The 24,237-nt window shown below is 42.4% G+C and overlaps 2 protein-coding genes across 4 annotated transcripts in view; one reads left to right on the plus strand and one right to left on the minus strand.

The window, feature by feature from the left end:
• On the plus strand, positions 1-23,287 carry LOC121908101 (TSC22 domain family protein 2-like). Of its 2 annotated transcripts, XM_042427803.1 has the most exons (4): positions 1-2,570; positions 10,453-10,527; positions 20,753-20,804; positions 21,221-23,287. In XM_042427803.1, exons 1-4 carry the CDS (start codon positions 697-699, stop codon positions 21,596-21,598), a joined length of 2,379 nt encoding a protein of 792 aa, XP_042283737.1. In that variant the 5' UTR covers positions 1-696; the 3' UTR covers positions 21,599-23,287. The 2 variants fall into 2 exon arrangements, with proteins under 2 accessions (XP_042283737.1, XP_042283739.1); XM_042427805.1 differs by lacking the exon at positions 10,453-10,527 and having other exon boundaries at positions 2-2,570.
• The window catches only part of LOC121908103 (UAP56-interacting factor-like), a 5,264-nt gene continuing 3,821 nt past the window's right edge, over positions 22,795-24,237 (minus strand). The window contains exon 9 of one of the 2 annotated variants that reach the window (XM_042427808.1): positions 22,795-24,166. In XM_042427808.1, coding sequence (XP_042283742.1) covers positions 24,068-24,166 — 99 coding nt within the window. In that variant the 3' untranslated portion in view covers positions 22,795-24,067. Of the gene's footprint in view, positions 24,170-24,237 lie in introns of both variants that reach the window. The other variant, XM_042427807.1, reaches the window with a different exon arrangement.

The raw sequence follows: 24,237 nt of genomic DNA on the forward strand, positions 1-24,237 counted from the left end.
ATCCTTGCGCACCGTACCTACCCACGATGCAGCGCGGCTGCATACAACATAGCCATCTTGTCAAGAGTGTCTGAGTGAGGGAGGTAACTGTGGGCGCTGTTGGGATTCTCACTTGTTTTAAACAGCGAAATTTATGATCGTTTTTTTCCCTCCGCCAGCGTTAGCTTGAACGTAAGTGTCGCCACCGAGTGACTGTAAGCTGGTGAAGTGAGCGGCTACGACGGTCTGCTTCGGAGAAGATGTCTCACAGACTTGTCCCGACGTAGGGGGAGTGTGCAGCTAGCTCGGTGAGTGGAGGGCTGTGGGCCCTCCTCAGCCTAAAGTAGCGGCTGCAGCTGGGCAACACACTCTGCGACAGCGGCCGTTTGACAACTGCACAGCCGGGAGACTAGCAGGCCGGTCCGGACTGACGGAAAACTCTGCGTCAGTCATCGTACAGGCTGTTGGGGTCAGTGTCTGAAGCCGCATTGCTTCGTGTCGTTACGTTATGAGCTCATGAAACGCAACAGGAGACCGACAGAAGAAGAGGGATGGCGCAGATTCATCTCGACTACAGTTAGCCAGGCGAAGTAAAACAGATGCAAGTGTGCTGTTTTGATATGATTTAACGTTTTGGAAACTGCAGCCAGCTCTTCCCCCCTTTTTTTGACGGAGGATAAACATAGCCATACGAGACTTGGAATCAAGGCTGTCAATATGTCGAAAATGCCGGCCAAGAAGAAGAGCTGCTTTCAGATCACCAGTGTGACACAGGCCCAGGTGGCGGCTGTAGGTGCTGCCGACGACACGGAGAGCCTGGACGACCCAGACGAGTCACGGACTGAAGATATGTCGTCGGAAATATACGACATGTCACGGGCTGAGTACGAGCCAGCGTGTGACAGAAGTTCATCAGAAGAAGCCCTGAATAATGTTGGTGAGCCAGAGGCGACCGGCGTTATGGCCCCATCACACATACCTCAAGCCGGGCAGTTACCTGCGCTGTCAAGCAACACCGTGGGGGAGTTTCGAAAGGTGGGTTCAACTCACGGTGGTCAACAGCCGCCGGGGATTGGCGTCACAACCGGTTTAAACCCTATCACTCAGCCTGGGGCAATGCAGCAACAGCCTGCTCCAGCAGCCAGTGTGTCAGTAAACACATCCCAACCAGCCACAGTGACCAGTTCAGCTCCTCCTCCTGCCACCTCCACGGCAAGCTTCACTTCACGCTTCAGGGTCATTAAACTCGATCATGGTACTGGAGAACCCTTTCGGAGAGGCAGGTGGACGTGCACAGAGTTTTATGAGAAAGACTCTGAGGGTTCTGTAGTTAGTAGGACTGTAGATAGCATTAGACATGCCAGTGCAACACTGGACCCTGCTGCGGACAGAGACAGTGGGCTCGGGCATACAGGAGGCTCTGTGGTTGCCCTGGCAACACACTCAGGTCAGGGCTTGGGCTCCATGGCGGATGCTTCACTCTCCTCACCCCGCATGCATTCAGTGGAGACACTACCGCAGCAGCAGCAGCAGCAGCAACAGATCCATCATCAAAACTACAGCACCCGGCAACAGGGTGTTAGTGGGTCTGTTACACAGAGTGCGTTCTCCAGCAGCAAGCCCACAGCTGTCCCACAGCAGCAGGCTCAGCCAACCGTGGGAAGTCTCCAGCCCTCTGCACCCCAGAGTGTGCTGCCTGTCGGACAAAACGGCCTGCCTCAGTCTGTTCTCCACTTACAGAAGTCCCCCATAATGCCCCCTTCAGCCCAGCCCATCGCTTACCCTCCCCAGCAGCAGCAGCAGCAGCAGCCACAGCAGCTTCCTATGGGGCACCACCTGACCAGCCAGTCGCCTGGATTGATACAGAACCAAACGGAGTACTATCAGCAGCAGCAGCAGCAGCAGCCAGCTTCCATGCAGCCAGGGCTTCCCACTGGCCAGCCACTGTCAGTATCCAGTCTGGCTGCGGGGCTACAGAATGTAGGACAAGGACCCTCTTCGGTCATGCCTCCAGGCTCTGGAGGGGCTTCGGTGCCAAGTCAGGTCGGAGATGTTGCTGGAGCCGGAGGAGGATCTGTACCTACTCCGAGCCTCTTGCAGCAGCAGACTGGAGGAATGGGAGGTGTCATGGGCTCCATACTGGTTGGAGGATCCACTTTGCAGCAGCAGACTGTCGGTCAGTACGCCGCCGCTGGACAGCCTCAACCACAGGGCCTCCACCCTGCATCCTCCGGTGTACAAAATGTGCCTGCCATCGCAGCGAGCTCCAGTGTGCCCACCACCGTGCCCGCTGCTGTGCCCAGTGCCTCCAGTGCAGCCATGCCAAATGTGACGACTTCCAGTTTGCCAGCTCAGATACTCCACGGCAAGACTCCGGGGGCTTTGGGGGCACAGGGTCTCCCAGCAACTGGATTTGGACTGGTGGAGGGTGGCAGTGGAAGGAAGTCAGAGGGTCTCTTCAACACACATTCTCCTGTTGTCCCTGGGAAGGAAGCGGTGAAGCCCTTCATGCCTGAGGGCCTGCAGCTCGCCACTCCGACTGTCAACAGCCTGTTTGGAATCCACATACCTGTGGACGGGGATGAGGACAGGTAACAGCCTCCACACATAAATGTTACTGTTCCCTGAACATTTTTATTCACAGATCACTTGGTATCAGGATATTCTAGTCTCTGATGAGCTTTACAGCATCATCGCCATGTCTGTCCCGGTCACACACTCTTTGAACGGTCACATACAGGCAGTGTGAGGCCTAACTGTGTCTGTTTCAGTGTACAGCAGGGGAGAAGCCTGACATAGCAGGTGTGTGTGTTGTGGTCAGAGAAAGGTGAATCTTGGTATGTGAACCAAAGTGTTTTAGATAGTCGCCCACTGAATTTCTACATTTCCTCCGCTCTGTTTATTTTGTCTGCCCCCATGTAACACACGCCACACAACAACAAAATGTCTCCTTTTGGAGATGCACCACACATCCCCTGTAATGGACTAGCAAATATCTATAATCTGTTCTACCTAACAAGGCACATGCACCCAGTTACAAGTTACCTTGCACAACCTGGAACAATTTCTTGTCCATTTGGTAAGCTTGGTTGCTTGTCCCTATTTCCCTCCACCCTTGTAGTTGTCTCTGCAAGTTATTAAAGCAAAACAGTAGAGAAGTGTTTTAGCTGTATATTTTAATCACACTGTATATGTAAAACTCAACTAGGGACAAGAGTTGAAAATTAGCAATAGCTATAAACTCTCTGTGCAGTACATCAGTGTCCGTCGTTATGTTTGTCAGATGAGCAGGGGTTTTCCCTTAGTTTCAGGGAGGTTTGGTGGGAGGGTGTAGAAGGAAGAGAGAAGTGGCACACAGGAAGGAAATATAATGTTTGTTTTTTCTCATTAGTGCTTAAAAAAGTAAGTGGAGTGTAGCACACTTCAGGAAAACACCCATGGCTTCCACTGCACAGGCAACAACTTGTTAAACATACACATGACTCCCGTAATACTGACGTTGCTTGTGTGAAGGGCTGTGTGTTTTGTTGTCGTGAGTTTAGCTTTTGTTTCAGGTCTAATGTCTCAAACAGTAAGTCTTCTTCCTCCCACTTTAGCTATCACCCTCCAGGACAGCGTCTGAGGTGATGGCCTTGGCTGCACACATCAAAGATGTGTTGCTAGCTGCTACTGTGTGTAGAGTTAGCTCAGCTTTCTGTTAGTCTCAGGCTACTCCTGGCTACTCGGTAAACATACTGCATGTCTGACCTTTTAATAAGTTAGTTCCTGCTCTGGAAAAGACTTTCTAATACAAACATAGTTGAGAATGTTTGATTTTGTGTTGCCACATTTATGATATCAATGGTTTCCACTCTAAGCCCCTTGAGGCTCCACTCAGGAAAATGTTTACAGAGGATTTAAAATAACTGTTGAATAGCTTCATACTGTAGATTATGTTATCTAATGATGATTTTTTTTGCACAGACTGTGTGCGAATGTACAGATGAATATAACCCACAGCAGACATCATGATGTTTAAGAATTTAAATGGGAGGACTGTTGAGACGTGACTCATAAGAAATATTGTTGTAATTCTCCTTTGAGTTCTGAGGTGTCACAGCATTCACTTCCTTTCCAAAAGTAAGCTTTCTCTCAATTCCTGAGTTTTAGCGCTTTGTTTCACTTGTAGTAGATGGCAGGCATGAGCGGAAATGGTACAGTGCCTGAAGTCTCTCAGTGGTTTCCATTGAATGTAGACCAGAAAGGGTATTCAGACTGCAGAACACTGGCACTGTTTTCTTCACGTGCAGGTGGACAACCTCTTGAACAACATTTTGAAGTGTTTCAGTGTCTCAGGTGCACTTTAGGGAAGCTTACACTTATTCGTCTCTGATCACAACTTTATAATTTTCCTTTTTATACGAATTAGGAGCATCGAACCACCAAACATCAAATGCTAAGTTACTTTACACACGCACGGCGAGTGTCAGAAGTAAGTTTGACACTTCAGACTAATGGGAGACTTATTTCTTCCAGTGTTGTTCTCTAAGCAGTGTTTACAAAAATCTCCTATTCAAGTACTTGTTGAAGACAACACTTCAATGTTCATGCTCCTCACATGAGCTCTTAGTTAATTTGTAAATGCATCTTCCCAACTTAGTTTATGTATTCTCATTCCAATTTTGTGACAATACCTCTGACTGAAGGAAGTGTGTTTTTGGAGTACCTTTTGTATTGCTTGTGAGAAGACACAGCTCCCAGGCTGATAAGAGCAGGGGTCTCTTACCTCAGCAAAGCCCTATCAGACAGTGAGCAGTAGTCTTTCCACTGTGCCCCTATTCTGCCGATAAGAGGCCTGTCAGTGGGGTGTGTCAACCAACTGTGCTTGTTGTCACGTTGTGGCCCTTTTCTTTTGCAATGTGAGCTGCAGCTACATAACTGTATATTCATTTTAGGGCCTTTTGAAATAGTTAAACACACACACCCTGTAAGAGATATGGGTATTATGAACACGTCACTCAGGGCCATAGCTGACTGCAGTAATTGGTTATAGTTTGTTTTACCCCTTGCGCAGCATCAGTGCAGTCGGTGCTTTGTACCTACTACCCCGCAGACTGACTGACGGACGAGGCATGACAGTTGTTAATGTACAGATGAAGTGCTGAATGACATTCCCTTGCAGCAGCATCTGTGGTATGCTCAAAAGACACGGAGGAAGCTGCAGAGTGAAACTTGTCGTGCCTCACTTCAGCAGGCATCTTAGCTATGCTTGATACACCATCCTCTTTCCCCCCCCCCCCCTCCTTCCCCCCACACTTTTATGTCTCTTGTTTAATTTCTACATTTCCTCTGCACTGTTTATTTTGTCTGCCCCCATATAACAAACACCACACAACAACAAAATATCTCCCTCTGGAGACGAACCACTCTTCCCATTTAATGGACTACTTCAGTAGCTAATATCCATAATCTGTACTACCTAGCTGGGCACATGCACCCAGTTAAGGGAGTTATTTAGACTTTACACAGCTTGCACAACCTGGAACAATTTTCTTGCCCATTTGGTAAGCCCGATTGTTTGTCCCTATCTTCCTTCACCCTGTAGTTGTCTCTGCAAGTAATTAAAGCGAAACAGCGGAGATATAGACTACAGACTGATGATGTTGTCCTCATACTTAGAATATGATTCGCTCAGCCTAATGTCTCCCAGATGGCTTCAACAAATGAGGGCGTAAAATAACATTGTTGGATTGTCATAATGTCTTTGTTGTACTCACAGCAGAGTTGCTTCTATTTTGCGGGATCATTTGCATAAATGTGTTGCATCTGTAGCCTGTGTTTAATCGAACTCATGCTGAGGAGGTATGTTTTATTGTCCTCACATAATGGCAGCTTATGTTAAATCAGACTCTTTAGGAGGTAGGGGAGGGGAGGGGGAGGCAGGTCTTCGGTGTAGCGAAGCAGTTGCTGCCACTGTGAATTGAGAGACTGTGTCTGTGTGGGTGGAAAAGGGGTGTGTCTTCAGAAGGGGATGGGTTGGCTCAGTAGTGTGTGCAGAAGTATCCATGTTGGGGGTGGGGGCCTCTCGCTGAGGAAAGTTGCATTGTGTGGCATTTAACTTCACCGTAGACATTCAACAGCTTATTCGTATAATGTTGTGGTGGAAGTGGGTGTGTGTGTGTGTGTGTGTGTGTGTTAGAGAGTGACACAAAGAGACAACATGTACCACAGGGTCTTTCCCTCTCCACTGTGACCTCTGCTTTACTGCTGTATCCTGTTTTCAGTCAAGAGTCCCTCGCACTGCTCTCCACCTTCTATTCATTTCATATTCCTCAGCTCACTCCCCACTTCCGTGCTGGGGCTCTCTGGTCATATCATATGACATTTGGTGGGCACATTTTATCCAGAGTGCCTCACAGAGCTGAAGGTACACACATTCTTTGTTGCACATCGGTGGCCTCAGTAAAAAATCAGAGTACTAACCCTGGCTGCAAGCTTTAATGTTTTAAAACTTTACTTTTTGAGCAATGCAGTGCCACAACCGTTACCTGTACATAGCTAAAACTAACTCAACAGCCCCGCAATAAATCGTATCCTCATGAAGAATATAATGTTCAGTTTTTGTTGAAACTGTTAAACTGAAAGGTGTTTCTAGTACTTCTCTGTAATAATTTAAATACAATTGAATAGCACTAAAACTACAACCTCCAAAAAGTTGAATCAACACCTCGCTACAGCAATTTCAGCAAAAAACTGAGCATTATAACCTTCATGATGGTAGGATTTATTGCAAGGCTGTGGTGTATGACTGCAGTAGTTTTTAGATACAGCACCTAATAAACTGGCAAATGAGTATATTTAGCAACAGTGTAATAAATAATCTTCTGCTTCTCTAACACTGTTTCTGTTCACACTAGTTGAAGTTGTTCATCCTGTGTGACCCCAGCCTCCTGTCTGCCTTAAAGCTATTTTCAAAAGAAAGACGTATTGTCCTAGTTGGACTGATGCTTGGAGTCTGTAGGTCTGTAGGCTTTGCGTCAGTCATCACCTCCACCCCAGGTACGAAGGCCTTCCATTGTTCCGACAAGAAGGAGAACGCAACCAACTCACTCAAAGTTTTAATGGCTTGAGCCACGCTTTAAGCTGGGGATGTGCTGTGCTGTAGATAAGCTCAGCTGAGAATTTGCTTGTTATCTTGTTTTTGGAAAGTGACACTTCAGTGACTCAAAGGATTATGTTGAAGACTCACTTTTCAGCTATTTTGTACTTCTGCCTTTGTGCTAGCTGGCAGATTTGAGATTAAGAAGTGTTGGGTTTGAGACAAATACTTGTTGTAATGATAAATTATTATGTTTTTCATTAATCAATTAAGTGTTTTATAAATTGGAAAAGAATACAAATGTCATGTCATCATCTAAGTAAAAATGATAGGTTTTTGTCCATAGTTTTGAACAAATGGTTTCAGACCAAAATATAACAGGGGCAAGAAGTTTGTTTAGCACATTTCATCTCCAGAATGGCAAAGATTAGGCAATAACAGATGAGAAAGTGACCAGGTTAAGACATTATTTTTGCACGTAATCAGACCATGCAATAAACATGGATGAGGTTGAGGTCATTGTGTTTCCTTTATAACTTGTAACTGATAGAAGTCTGAGAGTTGCAAAGGAGCAATGCAGTGCTGAAAAGGATCAGGGTCAAATGCAAAAAAATCCAAGTAGCAAGGATATGCTAACTTTTTTTCTTCTTCCTGTCCCTTTTTAAGGCATTGCTGCTATGAAACTATTGGAAAATAAAGTCTAACTTTGTTTTCCAATAAGTTTGAACCACTTTTTCTCAATTTTTCGGTTTGGGAAGTCAGCTGCCCAACTATTGTTCATACATCAGTGGGATCAGCTTGTGTGTGACCAATCGGTGTTGGTCAGTACTGCAAAATTCCACCTCCATAGTTCTGGGAAGTACATTGGAAGAAGGGACTTTTGGGGGAACTATAGCGAGGGAGTTTTCAGTTCCTGATTTCTTCAGAAAGTTCCCAGGTTCCCTTGCACTGGCTTATGCTAGTGGGATCTTAGCATCCAAGCTCCCAATCTCCTCTGGTGGTCATGTTGTAATCGCACAGTGGTACCGGGTCCTCCCTGTACTCCATCTCCCTCATTTCCAACCCAGAACCTGTTGAAAGAAACTCCCACTGGGCAGCTGAAATCTAAATAGTTTTGACCTACTTCTGCTCTGTGGCTGTGCGCTGAGAACCTTGAGCACCAACAGTGAGAGCTTTCAACAGTCTATGTTAACCTCTCCCTCTTCCCCCTGCCTCCCAATTACTCTACTTGCCCATCCACTGCCACTCCCACTTTGCTAGTTATCCCTCAGCGTACTTCTCTGTGCTTCAACACACTAAAGCCTCACCAAGTCACTCACTTTGTTAAATAGAGTAGAATGGGAAGGTTGGAAATTCTTCATATCAACACTCTTCAGTGGAACTGGAAACATATAAGAAAACATAAGCAGCCTAAGTCGACCAATCACAGAAGCTTGCACAGCCCCAACCTGTAGTTAAGTTTCAAAGTGTCAGCCTTGGTGGAGCCCATGACGCCTCCGCAACATGTTGATGCAGAAGTATATTTTGACACCTTTTGTCTTGCTGTGTACTTTCCTCTCGCTCTTTGCTCTCTCCCATTTTCTCTTCTTGCACTTTTACTTGCACTTCCCTCCTCAGAAGAACCTCCCCCCAACCCCTCCTCCTCCTCCTCATCCTCCTCTCTGCGCTCATCATTTAAGGCTACTGCAGGTTTTCACGTGCTTGATGAGTTAGCAAGGTTATTAAGAGGTTCAGCACCCATGAAACTGAACCTTTTGACGCGGCCACTGGTTTGCAGCGCAGGCACACTGAAGGAAAAACCATGTGTCATGCTCCAGAGAGATGTATGACATCAGCTAGCAAGAATGCACCAGAAGGTTATTTTCGTCCACTGCCAGGTCATACATTTGCTTTGGGGCAGTATCGGGGCATAGCCTGAGCATTGTGCAACCATGGTTTTTGTGTCAGTTTAGCTTTGAGAGAGAGTTTTAGAAAGAGAAAGGAGATTTTGCTCTTGGGTTGTACATGTCTGATAGGTTACTTCCTTGTCTTTCTGTCGTCCACGCGCTCCATAACCAGGGTTTATGAGGGAGATGGCACATTGACTGGTTTAAGATTTACAAAGAGGCCTTTCATAAATGGATATTGACATGTTACATTTTAGAGTTACAAAGAGAACCATTGAGAGGCGAGTGTTTGCTACTTAAAAACAAGGAATGATGACTCTTCCAGTTCTTACCTCATTCATGAGGAGGCTGCTGGACTCCCAGTCTTATGACCTCGACTGTTTCAGCTGACTGCTGGCCAGTACAGAGCTCTGAGTTTTATCCGTGAAAGAGAGAGGTTTTCTGTGGAGGTGTGTGCTTACACACGTGTGCGTTTTTTTTTGTTTTTTTTTTTTGCCACTGCCCGCAAAGTAAAATTAAGCAGAGGCATAGGAGGAGGTTTGTGAGAGTGTTTAGTCATGAGGTAATGTGACAAAGAGAGTTTGTGCCAAAGATTTCTAGGAAAGGAGCCTTGGCTGCGCTATAATATTCACACACATGCTGTAAATCAACTCCTTATTCCCCTGTGCTGCGTGTGTGTGTGCACGTCCATGTGTATGTGGAACTCTGGGTGTGTTGGCATGCTGCTTTATGTGCGCGCATATGCTCATGTCAGTGTGCGTTTACATTTAGTGTGAAGTTGAGAGAGAAGCAGTTAGTTTTGAAAGGGACAAGCTGGGAGTAGATGAAGTGTGTGTGTGTGTGTGTGTGTGTGTGTGTATGTGTATGTGTGTATATAAGTGAATGTAGGGGTCAGAGTAGGGATTTCCTTTCCCCTTCCCGACATACATCCCTTGACATAGAACATAGTGTACTCATAGTTAATCACCAGACATATAGGAGGTAAAGTTAATTTGTCAGTATTTGAACCCAAAAAAGTGAACAAATTTCAGCTTCAACTCTGTGAATGAACTAGTCATTTCTCGACACAAATAAGAAGGATTCTAACTTATTTAAATACACCAGAGGTTTTTCTTTTCTTGTATATTTGCTCTTGAGGAAAACAACCTAAGCATGAGTGATAGGCAGCATACTGTCGGTGAACAGCCTGAGGGAGGCCCTTCAAGTTTATGAAGCTGTTTCCACCTCTGAACATACTATGTTTAGGTCAAGACCCTCTTTCCCCCCCTGCCCCTTCACTTTGCACTGTTCAAATGTCCCACATGTTTTATCGAAGGCTAAGAGCCTTTTCTCCAGCCAAGTTAACCTCACAATACGAGCACAGAAGGAGTTTTCTGACAGGCAGTGAAGTTACCCAAGGGAACATTTCTAGGAATCACATTTGAGATGGCAAACTGTAGTCTGGTTTCACTGTTTATAGCTCTTCATATCTCTGTCTCTTCTCTCTTCTCCCGAATCTGGTTGACACAGGAACCCCTCCAAGGCTTTCTACCAGGCCTTCCAGTCTGGCAGCAGATTAAGGGACTCAAAGGCCCACAGTGATAGGTACAGTACTATACTGGATTGGACTGGACAGGCCTGCAAGAGTGTAACAATGTGTGTGCAGTGTTCAGTAGTAGTGAGCTTTGCTTCCTCCACGTGCATGGATTGAGTTTGGAAAACGGAGCCTGGCAGCAAGCACAGGATTGGCCAATAGACTTCTCAACAACATCTCTGTCTTTCTCTTAATCTCACTCTGGTTCTGTCTTTGACACTCTCTCTTTCTGTATGTGTCACTTAAAAATCCTGTTATGTTTACTGCCTGGGGGTTATTTTTCATAGGTTTGGCCACTGCCTACCATTAGTTGCCTCCCTAATTGCTGAGATCTTGTAATGCAGAGAGAATTAAGCGAAATACAGCAAGCAACACGAGTGGTCAGACCATATTTTGTAATAGGTTGACACTTTAAGCACAGATGAGAGGATCTAAATTGAATCAGGAAGTAGTTCTGCAGTCTAATTATGTACAACAGACACTTGGTATGAAAGTTCACATTCACCACGTTTATTTTCACTTCCCAGTAAGTAATCTGGTAAGACTGACGACCTGCCTGATCATCTGACGGTTCATGTTGCCTGCAGTATTAGACTCAGTTTTAGTCTCCATGTCCAAAAAATCTCAGCAGTTTATCCGTTACGTAAAAGCTTTTTAATGAATAATTTATACGAATGGCTGAAACTATGAAGATAATTGTTGGAAAATCTGTTTTTTTGGCATCTTCAACTTGTTGCTTTCAGCTTTCAAGCAGTCCACGAGGCTGAAGAGTGTGTGCATGCTATCTATAACCTCTAGACACGGATCTTAAATGACAACCTGAGCAAGGCCCGGTTTCTAGTGCATCACTCTCACTCTCTCCACTGAGTCACTGCTTCTGTCAAATGACTTTTATTCACAGCTGCATTTTAAATTTATCATTAAATTACTACATTTATAAGTGGCACTGGAAGTGTCTGGACCCACAGACACTTGGTGACACACAAACTGTTAATTCTGTCACATTATCAGCCTTCAAAAGGGCAGAACACTTTTTATAATGCCTTTTTACCAATATGAAAAGGGAAGCATGTGAAACTCTATCTGAGCGACAGGAAATGAAACTGCTTTTAGAGAAATATACAGCTGACATACCATCACCAGTCACTGAGGAACCGTGCACGCACACACACACACACACATACACACACACATATAAGTTCAGTCCATTTTCTGCCTTGGTGTAGAGATATAAACAGGTAAATCAACATTGTGATGGCATTATCTAAGCTGAGATGCTGTGTGTAGTGTTATTACTTATATTTTTTGTTTAACTTTTATTCATTCTTAATGTTTTGCTACCTTCATTTGCCCATTTTAATGTGATTTCCACTCTCAAAGGAGGGCAGCAAAATGGCAGGATGACACAAATAGTGCTGCTATGAACTGTGTGCTTCACTTCTTTTTTTTTTTTTTTTTTTTTCAGCCGTGCTGTTGTGGATACACTGTTCTGCCAACTAGGGCTGCTTTTGTTTCCATGGAAGCAAAGATAACCAGAGCTTTGTTTTAGTGTCTGTGTTTGGTTGATCTTGACGATGGCCTTTGGTATTGACTTCTCAATCAGTTTATTTTATTCAGGTCCTTTTGGGATTATGTCAGAGAGCTAAATGTAGTCATAAAAGAGATTGTGAAAGTGAAATTTTACTCAAATATTTATGACATTTTGGCAGAGCAACACACTTTTTTTTTCTCTGCATTTTTTCCATAATATGGTTCTTTATAAATCCCTATATGGAAATCTCTGCACCATGAGAGTCAGACCACATGGTCAGCTATTTAACACCTGTGGTCAAATGTATATAAAATGTATGTATGTAACGTATAGAAAACATACATTTATTATACTAATGTATGTTTGTTTACGACTGTAACGTTACTGTAATTGATATTTTAAAGGTGCAGTGTGTAGAATTTAGTGGCATCTAGTGGAACAGATATATTCATAAATATTCATAAGTATGTTTTAATTAGTCTTTAATCACCCGAAAATAAGAATTGTTGTGTTTTCGTTACCTTAGAATGAGCCCTTTATATCTACATAGGGAGCGGGTCTTTTCCCACGGAGCCCACCATGTTGCTACAGTAGCCCACAACAGAAAAACCAAACACTGGCTCTAAAGAGGGCCTTTCGCATTTTTTGTGAAGGGGAGGGGAGGGGAGGGGAGGGGTTATCAGTTGGTTGTAATCTGCAACCTCACTGCTAGATGCCACTAAATTCTACACACTGGTCCTTTAAGCCTGACCAACTGCCCCTCAGTAGAACTAGTACAGATGCACTGCACTGTCAAAATAGAAGTCCTTCATTTGGGCATTTAGCACTGTTCCTGGCAGACAACTTATTTCTTTTTTGTTTTTCCTTCCTCATCAATCTTGGCTTTAAGTTGGTTTTTTTATCTCAAAAAGAAAATTATACAGGCACTAGCTTTAGGCAATACAGACATACGTGCTGATATGTAGGGGTCAGCATACTGAAGAGACAGAGAGACAGTACTACACTCACTGGAGTTGTTTGAATTGTTACTATTACTATTCTGATGAATCTTATTCTGTGCAAGTAAACAAGCAACAACGACCAAACTTTGCAGACAGATTCACAGAAGTTTATTGCTGTTTTTTTCTTTAATATGCAAAATTAGTCAGCTCCAAAATGTTATGTCCAAATGCTACCAAACCTGATGTACATATCGACTGTATTCTTTTGACTGTAAAAAAATATGGACGTAGCCATCGTGACATCACCCATTGGTTTCTGAAGAGCGGTTTTGAAGCTCAAAGTGGGCGGCTCTGGCCGTCACCATCTTGGCAGAGCTTGACTCTGCCTAATTCCCAGCTAATCCAAAGTGGTCAAAGAGGTGGAGCTGAAGCAGGCCGAATGAAGCCTGGTTGCTGAAACAAGCCACCTAGCGGTTAGCGACCTCAAAGTGGCCACATCCTTAATTATGCATATGCTTAATAAAATTTAAACGGGTGAGTTATAAAAACTTCGACCCCGGTACAGTTGTCATGAAAGGGGAAATTAGCTATAGAGACCAAAACCCTTTTTTGTACCAGGCTGTAAACATGTTAATTTCTGCTGTAAAGTTTGGCATTTTAACATGGTGGTCTATGGGGATTGACTCGCTTTTGGAGCCTCAAGTGGCCATTCGAGGAACTGCAGTTTTTGGCACTTCTGCATTGGTGTCATTTTTCAGCCCCGGAGGTTGCTGCTTGATTTAGATCCTATATTTATATCTTTTCCATTATATGTGGTTCGCTAATTGCTTCACTGTAGCTTACGTCTTCCTTGCCTGGGTGCAAACAATGTAAACTACATATAAATCCCTCATAAACCAACCTTTTGTAATAAATATTTCCTTCTCACTCTGCAGTTAGACCTGAGTCATCCTGCCATTCTCAGATAACCTTGATGCTTGCTCGATTGTTGCTTTAGCACTTCCACATTTGTTCTCTGCCTTTTAATTTCAGTGCAGTTTTACATTCACTGCTGTGTAATGTAATGTAGCCTTAATAGTGGAAGTTGTTAGGACTGGGGTAAAATGAAAGTAAATATATGCACATTTGATATGAGTGTGAGAAAGACATATAAGCACAGATTAACAAAGACTTGCATTTCTGCTTTAAAATAAAGAGGTATTCATGGTTTACAAGTGTTTAGGTAAGATTGACTTGTGCACCTGTTGTCCTTGGGCCTACCTCTATTTTTAAGCTCTGAACTTGTTTTATCATGTCTCAGGCTTAGTTAAACAGACGTAGCTTTGTTTTTACTGTGTTGCTGAAGGAGGCCTACTGCTCTTACATATGCCAGCAGTTCTGCCAGAGGCAAGGAATGACAACTATTTGATGTTCAGATGAGTTGTTCACCCTCATTGCTCCGCTTGCCCACAGTCCATGTGAGTGTAAACTTTCCTGTCTCTAATGGACTTTTTTTATTGACATTCCTATTTTACAGCGAACACTGTACAGGGAAGCACCAAACTCTACCCGAAGTCTTGTTAATGTAGAAGGTGAAGTTTACAGAGGCAATGGTTGCGTAATCAGTGGCAGGATAAGTTCAAGCCCTCATTAGCCTTCTGTTTTATCTCAGCCCGGCCCCTCAGCCCTCTGGGGCTTGACCTTACTTACATCAGTCGTTATATACTGTTTACTTTTTTACGCTGGTAAAACAGGATGTATTCAACATGTTTTGTTTTAAAGTCAGGCGCTCAAACAAGTCCGTGGCTTTGACATGAGCTCTAGAGGCTTAAACAAGATCATGTGTGTCAGGAGTGGCGCTTTGAGCAAGCACAGTCGCTCTGTTGAGCTCCAAAATAGTGTTAATATTGTTAATGAAAACTTTGACTTAAAACGTTGTGAACAACCTTTTTTTTCCATGATTTGAGTCGAGACGATGACGAGATGGCACTGACATCATTAAACACTAACTGACTATATCAACATGCAATATTGTTGATGAAAAAAGACGAGACTAAAATAAAAACTTTTCCAAAATATCTTTTTGCTTTTGGTAACAAAAAAAGAGGAGACAAAATATTATAGACTGTTTTTTTTTTTTTTCTGAATTACAATCCAAATATCCATGTGTATGAAAGAGAGAGAGAGAGAGAGAGAGAGAGAGAGAGTGTCGGTTATATGTGGGGGAATGCCGATGTGAAACTTTAATGCCAGTAGATTGTAATCGGTGTGTGTACAGTATTCTTTTCAGTTTTATTAGGCTAACTAGTTTTATTTCCGTGTTCAGAACAGAAAGGTCAGTTTGTACTTTGTGCAGCCAAAAAATTAGTTTCAAAACATTTTATTGTATGTACAGCTCTCATTGTTTTATAATAGTTTAATAATAATAGTAGTTATTGGGTCCCAGTTGATGAATTGTGTTGGTTCAAAATAAATAAGCAAATCAGAATATTTTCCACGTCTGGATGTATTCCTTAAATTACCATCAGACCAGACACTTTCTGTAAAGCTGCGTTCTTAATCATTCAACCTTTGTTTTTCATCAGATAATAAGATACAATCTTATGTGAAATAATAAACTAAATTGACTGAGATGTTTAATATAATCTGATGGCTAAAAGACTAAAATATCAACAGTTTTCATTGATTAACACAACTAAAATAGTTATGGTTTTCATTGACTAAGATAAGACTAAAATGCTCAGACTTTTAGTGAACTAAAACTTGACTCAAAGCAAAACCAAGATGAAGTTGACTAAATATGATAAAAACTAAGAAGGACATTTGACACAAGACTAAAATTATTAAATTAAAAAATAGCTGACAAAAGTACAACTACTCCAAAACACTACTCACTCATACTGTAGTTTCCAAAATCTTCCCCCCTGTGCCAGTTGTTCTTGGAAGTTCTACTTGGAGTACCAGATGGTGTCCTAATATGGTTTGACTTGATTGTGATCCCTGCTCACTTCACTGTACCAAGTACGTTTGCAGCTGAAGTAAAGAGAAGCCGTCCAAACCATCATGACTTGACATGACCAAATCAGCCCCTACTCATCTTACCCACTTTGACTCCAGGAAGCAGGACTACAGTTTATCTTCCAAGTCTTGGCTCCCGGCACTGTGAAAATCTATCTCAAGGCACTTTGAAAAAGTATTATTGCGTTATTGATGTTTTCCAGGCTCCATAGTTACAAACCCATCACTAGCCTGTCACATGTCCCACTTGACAGTACATATGCGTGTTATTCTCCACTTGGATCTCAGTAGTCTCACTACATCTCCATACTGAAGCCAGCTGGAGGAAAACCTCAAGAGAAACAGCTTCATACTCTCTGATTTCATGGCACTAATGACATTCACAGTCATTCAGACATAAGGAACCACGACCAAGTATCACTTTCAAGTTTAGATGACAATACAGCTGAAACAGTTACAAATGAACTAATTGGTATTTTATTTTCAAGCAAATATGACTAAAATTTACTGGTTCAAGCTTCATTTCTTTGTTTTCTATTATAGTAAACTGAATATTATGTTTTTAGTCAGACAGAACAAGCAATTTGAAAACAGTAAATTGCATTCTTGGAAACTGTAATGAGCATATTTGACTGTTCTCTAAAATTATAGACCGAACAATTAATTAGATAATCAAGAAAGCAATAATTAGTTTAACCTATAATAAATTATGTTTTAATGTTTTTCCAGCTATCTGTAGTGAAATTATGTGAACTACTGTAAACCCCTGATATCTAAATGTGGATCATTAGCATGTCAGTCCCTCTGTTGACAATCAACTGCTTATTCAAATATGAAGTTTACATACAGAATGTGGTGTTGTGCTTCCTGATATACTCCACTTTGCATTCTTGCACAAAAAAGACCATGACAACCATTCAAATGACTTTAATAACCAGTTATTATGCATTCTCTTCATATTTCTCAGCCCAATTTCATCCAAATTCCCATAAAAAAAATTATCTACATGTGTGGGTCTAAATCATGCAGTAATGAATTGTTGTCCTGCATTTTACATTAATACAAAGTGGATCTTAATTTTCCTTTTGTTTGCTATAAATTTACAAACTTTAAATTCCCATCTCTTATTCCTTGTGCTTTTTTGTCAAAAAATGACTTGATGTCATTTAGGTTCCAGGAAAAAAAAAAATTGCATTGCGTCCATTTTTACACGTCACTGTGTGTGTGAAATATAGTGCACAGCGTGTTTTACTTCTATAAAGTGGAATTCTGTTAATGGAGGCTTTTGTCTTCCGTACAGTCTGACGCTGCTGGTGAAGCAACAAGGGTGTAGCCCAGAGAGTCCATCCAGGGTCTGTGTTTTATAGAGTGAGAGATTCCTCTGGGCACACGCCTCTTGAAAACTCCTGTTAGGGAGGAAAACTATACGAGGGGCCTGTGTGTGACGCCTCATCTAAATTAAACACACATTTGCAGCAGGGTGAAGCTGAGGTTGATGCAACGTTTGGTTATGTAACCACTTGTGGGGGGGCACATAATGTGGTCTGAGGGAGAGAAAGACATACTAATGAGTGAATAGTGGCTGCTTAAGTGTGCATTCTTGTTTGAAATGTATCTCTTGAAGCGATGGTGTGTGTGTGTGTCAGTGTGACAGCATGTATATCATATTCAACACATGTCAGCTTTGGTCATTGTCTGATGTACTCACATGTAGCTCATGTAAGACACTGTCATATCTGTCAGATCAAAGGCGGTAGTATAGGACAAGTGATGTGAGTGACGGCGTTACGTAGCAGCAGAGGTATGGGGAACATTCCTTCCCTGGTGCAGCCCGCTGATAACAATCTACTGAGTGCTTCCGCTGGCCTCACACACATAAATTGGATGGTGTGGAGGAACAGAACATCTTGTCCTCCAGGGGAGTCTATAGTCAACGCTGCGTCTACTCGCAGGCATCTTCCTACCACATGGTGGCACTGATCATCGGGTCTATGAAACTAGGTGATCACCCTACATTTATGTTTTTGTTGGGGTTTTTTTTACTTTTATTGCGGCTCGAATGATACTGGATTGTTGATACCAGTATGTTCAAGGGTAAAAAAATTCATTGTGTATGTACACAGTATCAGTATGTAGTGACTGTTTCAGGTATGTGCTGAGCAGATCATTTCATAGATGAAAACCACCCTCTGGTGGACAAACTGTGTAAGGGCAATATCATTTCTAACATACCTATAACAATACTGTATAGTATTTTCGGTATTTTTAATCTGCAACTATTTGTTACTAATTGATAAAGAGGTTCTGATACGATTTTTCCCCTCCTAATACCGATTCCAATACCTGAACTTGCGTATTTGCCGATACCGAATACCGATCTGATACCATTGTGTTAAAAAAACATTTTGACAGCTGTATACTACTAACCCTGTATGGATGTGATATGATTGCTATCTTTTGTGTGATGCTTCTTCAAATGCTTTATAAGACTGCTGATGTTGAAATTGGCAACACTAGTGTCACCCCTCAAAACTAAAGCCTTGCATACTGTACACATTGTCCTTTTTACGATGGGACTTTCCAGTGTAAAATATTGCCAAATTGCTGACATTTTGCTAACGACTAACATTACACTATTTATCGGAGATCAATTCTTCTTCACTGCTCTAAAACAGTTGTTGCCAGTGGCTGCACATTGCATCTTGCTTTGTAAGCTGCTGTGTTTTACTGGTATCGGTATTGGAACAATTCTACTAATCAACTGATAGATGTGCTGATACGAATACATCTGTGATAAGTTAATATCTGCTAATAATTTTTATCCACGTTAGCAACAAGACATTTCCACTTTGATCCAGACTGAAATATCTAAACAACTATTGGATGGATTGTCATGAAATCACATACAGACATTCATGGTCCCCAGAGGTTGACTCCTAATCACTTTGGTGATCTCCTGCCTTTTCCCTTGCGCCGCCATGAGGGAGACGTTTTTGGTTGTGAGTTCAATATCTCCACATCCATTTATCGATGGTTGGCAGAAAATTTGTTAAAGGTGTTCATAGTCTCCTCAGGATGAATTGTGATAACTTTGGTGATGCCCTGACTTCCTCTGGCTCCATCATTTGGTCAAAATCAGCTTGTCCAATACTTTGGTTTACGACCAAATACCTGCAAAACTAATGATATTCCCATCCACCTCAGCTGTATTTTGTGTTTAGTGCTAATTAGCACGTTAGAATGCTACCTCGTTAAACTAAGATGATGAACATGGTAAACATTATACTTGCTGAACATCAGCATGTCAGCATGCTGACACAAGGCACAGTGGTGCTTAGCCTTGCAGAACTGCTAGTGTGGCTTTAGACTCACGTTTATTTTGTAAGTGGTGCTTTCCATGATCTTTTTTTAGATAAATCTTTGGAAGAAGGCTGGCTGTACGCCAGTTTTAATATCAAACTGGTTTGATCAATCACCACTTGTAATAATAAGTAGTCGTGACAAACTAAACTAAAAGACGACCTCTGTGACACATGTCTGAAAACAGTTTGGCCCCACAGTGAAAAAATTAAATAATAATTAAATACTGGTTCATTGACAGATTGTAAAATTCTTCTTTAACTTTGTAATAATATTATAAATAATTTAACATAAAGATTTAATAGAACATTACACTACAAATACTTTTTTCAGTTAATTTATTAATAGAATTTAAAATTGTTGATTTCATCCAAGTATCCATCTGTTTGCACCTTTCTTCATGGCAGACACAGTATGTAGTAACACTCCCCCCTGCAGACACATACAGTAATGTCACTATGAAGCGGGCGGAGCCAGAGATCATTTCAGAGATATCTCCCCGCCTCCTGTCAGCTCCTCTTTCTTCTCCAGCCGACGGTTCATGTTTCTTTCTTCTAAATGTGGTCACAGTTACGCCACTAACTGCCTCCGGTCCTTACGGTGGCCTTCTCTCCGTCGCTGCCGATGAAGCGGTCTGTGCTCACAGACAAATCATGCCGTGTACGTTTTCCTATAAACCACCGTGCTGCCCCGAAGAGGCGACCCGGCATGCGACCTGTGACCCGCCGTTCTCCCATCGGACACGCCGCAGGTAACAGCAGGCTGCTGGGTCCATGCTGTACTCCACATGCACAGTACCTGTTGCTGTGTCTGCAAAAAATTAATTCAGAGGGAGTCAAAGGAGTCTGATCAAAGAATCATGCGACTAATCAAAGCTTTTTATATTGATTCATGGTGGAAGATGTTGCAGGTATTTTTCTCGGTGTTTTACATGCTGTTGGGATTGCTGGCTGTTTGCCATTTGACACATTACCACATCTACACTGAATATAACAAAACACATTATATGCATCAACTTGGATCTGTCGTGTCGCCTGCAGCCAAGCTTCTCTCCTTTTAAACTCAGTGGTCTGACCTAGATTGGAGTTATAATGTAATGACAGGTCATTTTATATCATCTGTCCTAGATTCCAGTGGTGAGCTGAGGACAGGTGGCTCGACCGACAATATTTCACTTTTTTTTTTTTAATTTAATTCATCATTTGTTTCAAAGGGAGATTCTTGTTCCTCTGCATGTTTTCCAATGTTCTCTGCTTTTATTATCTTTTAATGAAAAAGGCAAGAAAGCAGAACTATGTCGAGAGCAGAGAAATGGTTTTCCCTATGAGGTTTTGAATCCTTAAACAAACCCCGGAAACTATGAGATTAATTCTAACATGAACTTATCTGTCTCTTCTTTTTTTACAGTGCCTCTGGAACCAATGTTGTTGCCATTGATAATAAAATTGAACAGGCAATGGTGAGTACTCCGTTCACCAGTGATTATACACCTGCTGAGTAAAATGCTGCCTCACATTTCAGCTTAAAATGTATCAAGGTACTCAGTTAAATAGGAAGACAGGCACATTTTTCAGAATTTTAAGTCATTTGGGTCATTTTCCTACTTAATATTCTTGGAAAGAGTTGAAGAACTATAAGCTTTTTATATTCTGTTTGTCTTTGCCTTAAAGCATAAACACACTGTTCCACTGAATGCACAGCTAGAACGAATACATGAAAAACTGTAGCCTTAAGCCCAGAGCTTCTCTCTGACGTCCTTGTCGGGTGCGTGTTGTAACAGTATATATAAAGTTATATGACTGCTCTGCCTCCTGTCAGATACTATATGTTGTTGACACAGTGGCACATTTCATGTCCTGCTCTCCTCTCCTCCAGGACCTGGTGAAAAGCCATCTGATGTATGCGGTGCGTGAAGAGGTGGAGGTCTTAAAGGAGCAGATCAAGGAGCTGTTTGAGAGGAACTCTGTGCTGGAGAGGGAGAACGCTGTGTTGAAATCTCTGGCCAACAGCGAGCAGCTGTCTCAGCTGCCTGCCCAGTCGGCCACCAGCTCCGGCACCACGCCCCCCCTGCAAGGACTCAGCCAGCCTCAGGCGCTGTCCCAGCAGCAGGCCCAGCAGCAGGCCCAGCCTCCACTTCAAGCTCAGCCGCAGTCGCAGTCGCACCCCCAGCTCCAACCCCACCCCAAACCCCAGCAGCTCCAGACTCAGCTCGATCCCAGCCAACAGCTGCAACCCAACGTCACCTCCGCTTGAAGTGCATCTGCCCTGCTTCGCATAGGGCAGAAAAAAAAAAGAAAAGAAAAAAGAAGAGCATCTTCTCTACAACTTATTACAATTAGTGTATGTGAAATTAAAAAGAAGAAAAAAAAACAAACTTTGTCTTCTTAGCCACCAGCTTGACCACAAAGTACAGTGCTTGTGAGTGTGCGTGCGTGCGTGCGTGTGTATGTGTGTCCATGTCAGGGTGAGTTCGCAAACAGGCGTGACTGTGAATCGGTGTCGGAATGTAAGTGTGTATGCATCTGTACTGTGGGCCTTTCCAGTGTTAATGCAATCATCGAGAGAGAGACAGAGAGACTTGGATAGAGAGAGAAAGTGTGTGTAGAGACAGAGTGTCAGGGAAGGTTCTGGGTGTTTATTTGGATCTTGGCCAGCTTCCCGGATTGGTTGACCGCTGGGTCCAAGCTTGTGGGACAGGATGCTTCTTCTCAGACGAAGCCTGAGCCAGACCGACCCGCGACCTGACCTGAAACCTGCTTTCAACCCACGGGTGTGGAAAGGGAGGAGTTCGCATCACATAAGGGACAAACAGGAGTGATTGTCAAAAGAGAGCGATATTTTTTTAAATGAGATAATTGAGTGGGGTAAAGGGGCATTTTTAGCCTTGCTGTTTCATGTTATAACGTAAGAAGTGGGAGAGAGAGAGAGAGAGAGAGTCTGTTTTTTCGGAGCGCTACCGCTGCCGTTACTTTCACATGAAGTCCAACCCTTGCATCAGTCTTTTTTTGAGTTCTACTGTTAAGTGTTTTATTTATTACGGGGCTGCTATTTTCATAAATGAACAATTTCACGAAACCTGCTTAACAGTAGCCCGTTGACTTATTTCCTCTTTTCCTTTACAGTGTTTCAAACGATAGGCCACACTTCCCAGGGGCAATGCTTTATATGGAATTGCTAAAAAAAAAAAAAAAAAATGTGGGCAAAAAGAAATTCTGACAAATGTTTAACACTAACTCAAATTTTACGCTGCAGTTGCCAATTCATAGCTCAAGTCAAGATCCAGTATGAATGTACATTTTTTTTGTATAGTATAAAGTATTAAGAGCCTTGATGGGTGACTCTTCACCTGTTGATATCAAATCTTAACGTGAGTCAACAGAAGGCATTTGATGAAGATTGAATTCTGTTGCTAGTTAATCTAAGAGTGAATTTAGTATTGCCATACCCCCCTTCCTTACTTCATGTTTTTTTTTCTCCAATGTTTTTCCTGAGGGGGCCAGGGGGGGAAAAGCTGTGAAATCATTCAACCTACTTTGTAACCAAAGATGCAAAGCTGTGTAAATTGATTACTTTTAAATGCACACTCATGTTTTTGTTTTTTTTTTTTTGTTACTTCCTCCATCACAAAATATTTTGTTGCTGTTCAGCATGTTCTGCATGATCTGTAATCTTCAAACCACTTTCTTACCTCATTTTTATTCAGCACTCTTATTGTAAGATAGTCTGTGAACAGTGTAAATGGGGGTGAGGGGGGGGGGGGGAAACGATGTCGAGCAGAGTGTTGGCGGCGGCAGAGAGAAAAATAACCTAGTGTTACTGACACTAGTCACAGAAAATGAAGTGAGCCATGTTTTGTTCATTTAAATGGTGTTTGAATTTCATATGCCAATAGTTTTGTTACATTGCAAATTTTAATGTATTTAAATAAAAGCAATATTCAGATTCCAAAGTGTGTCTGTTTTTTGTCAAATCTAATAGTTGTACGGACATTTGAAACCTTTTACTGTTCACTGGGAAACCACCTGAAAAAGATGAACTTGTGGAAGCTCAGAGTGTTCTTGATAAAGCATCACATGTTTCCTCTTTCTCCTGTTCATAAACCCGACAGCCACACCGGGATGCAATTTACAGATTCAAAGAATATGTTTCACAGCTTGATGGTACTGTTTGATGACAAGAGAAGACAGCAGTTTGAAACAAACTAATCTCAAGCTACAGTAAATATACACTTTTTTTTTTTTTTTACAAGAGAAACTCATTTATTTGAATAAACATTACAAAACAATTCTCAAAAATGTCAAAAAAGGTACTCAGGACATACATGCCTCCATAGCAAATACATAGCAATCTTCTCTGAAAAGAAATACTTTCAAGCAGTCTTCAAAATAGTGTCAACAGTTCCATGTCCAAAGAGGATAAAATGACTCTATCCCGGTATTGGACATCCACAACACACACAGCTGAGTACAATGATATGAACAGAGAATGGGAACTGATTTAAAACAAACTCTTCCAGTGACACTTGCACACTTGAGTTCTCACAGTAGAGCAATTGTGCACTCTGTACTCATTTGTCCCACAGTTGCTCTCCCTCCTGTTAGTAAAGTCAATTAGTGGGTCAGCACGTACCATCCATCCATAGAAGGGTGGGGTTCACTGCGCAGGTCTGGGCAGGACAAAAAAAGGGCTTCAGAGTATTATTAGTCACCCTCTTCTTGCCGTCTAACCCACCGTAACGAATCGGCTGCCTTTGCCACTCTGTGCTGTGGCGGTGCGCTGATCTTTTAGGATACGGAATCGCTCATTCAAGGTCATCGATGTCTGCTGTGGATAGAAATAAAAATAAAAAATGCAGGGGAGACGTGTTAGCATATGATGCTCAATCGATCTAA

Source organism: Thunnus maccoyii, chromosome 12 (genome assembly GCF_910596095.1).
Source record: "Thunnus maccoyii chromosome 12, fThuMac1.1, whole genome shotgun sequence".
Lineage (NCBI taxonomy): Eukaryota > Metazoa > Chordata > Actinopteri > Scombriformes > Scombridae > Thunnus > Thunnus maccoyii.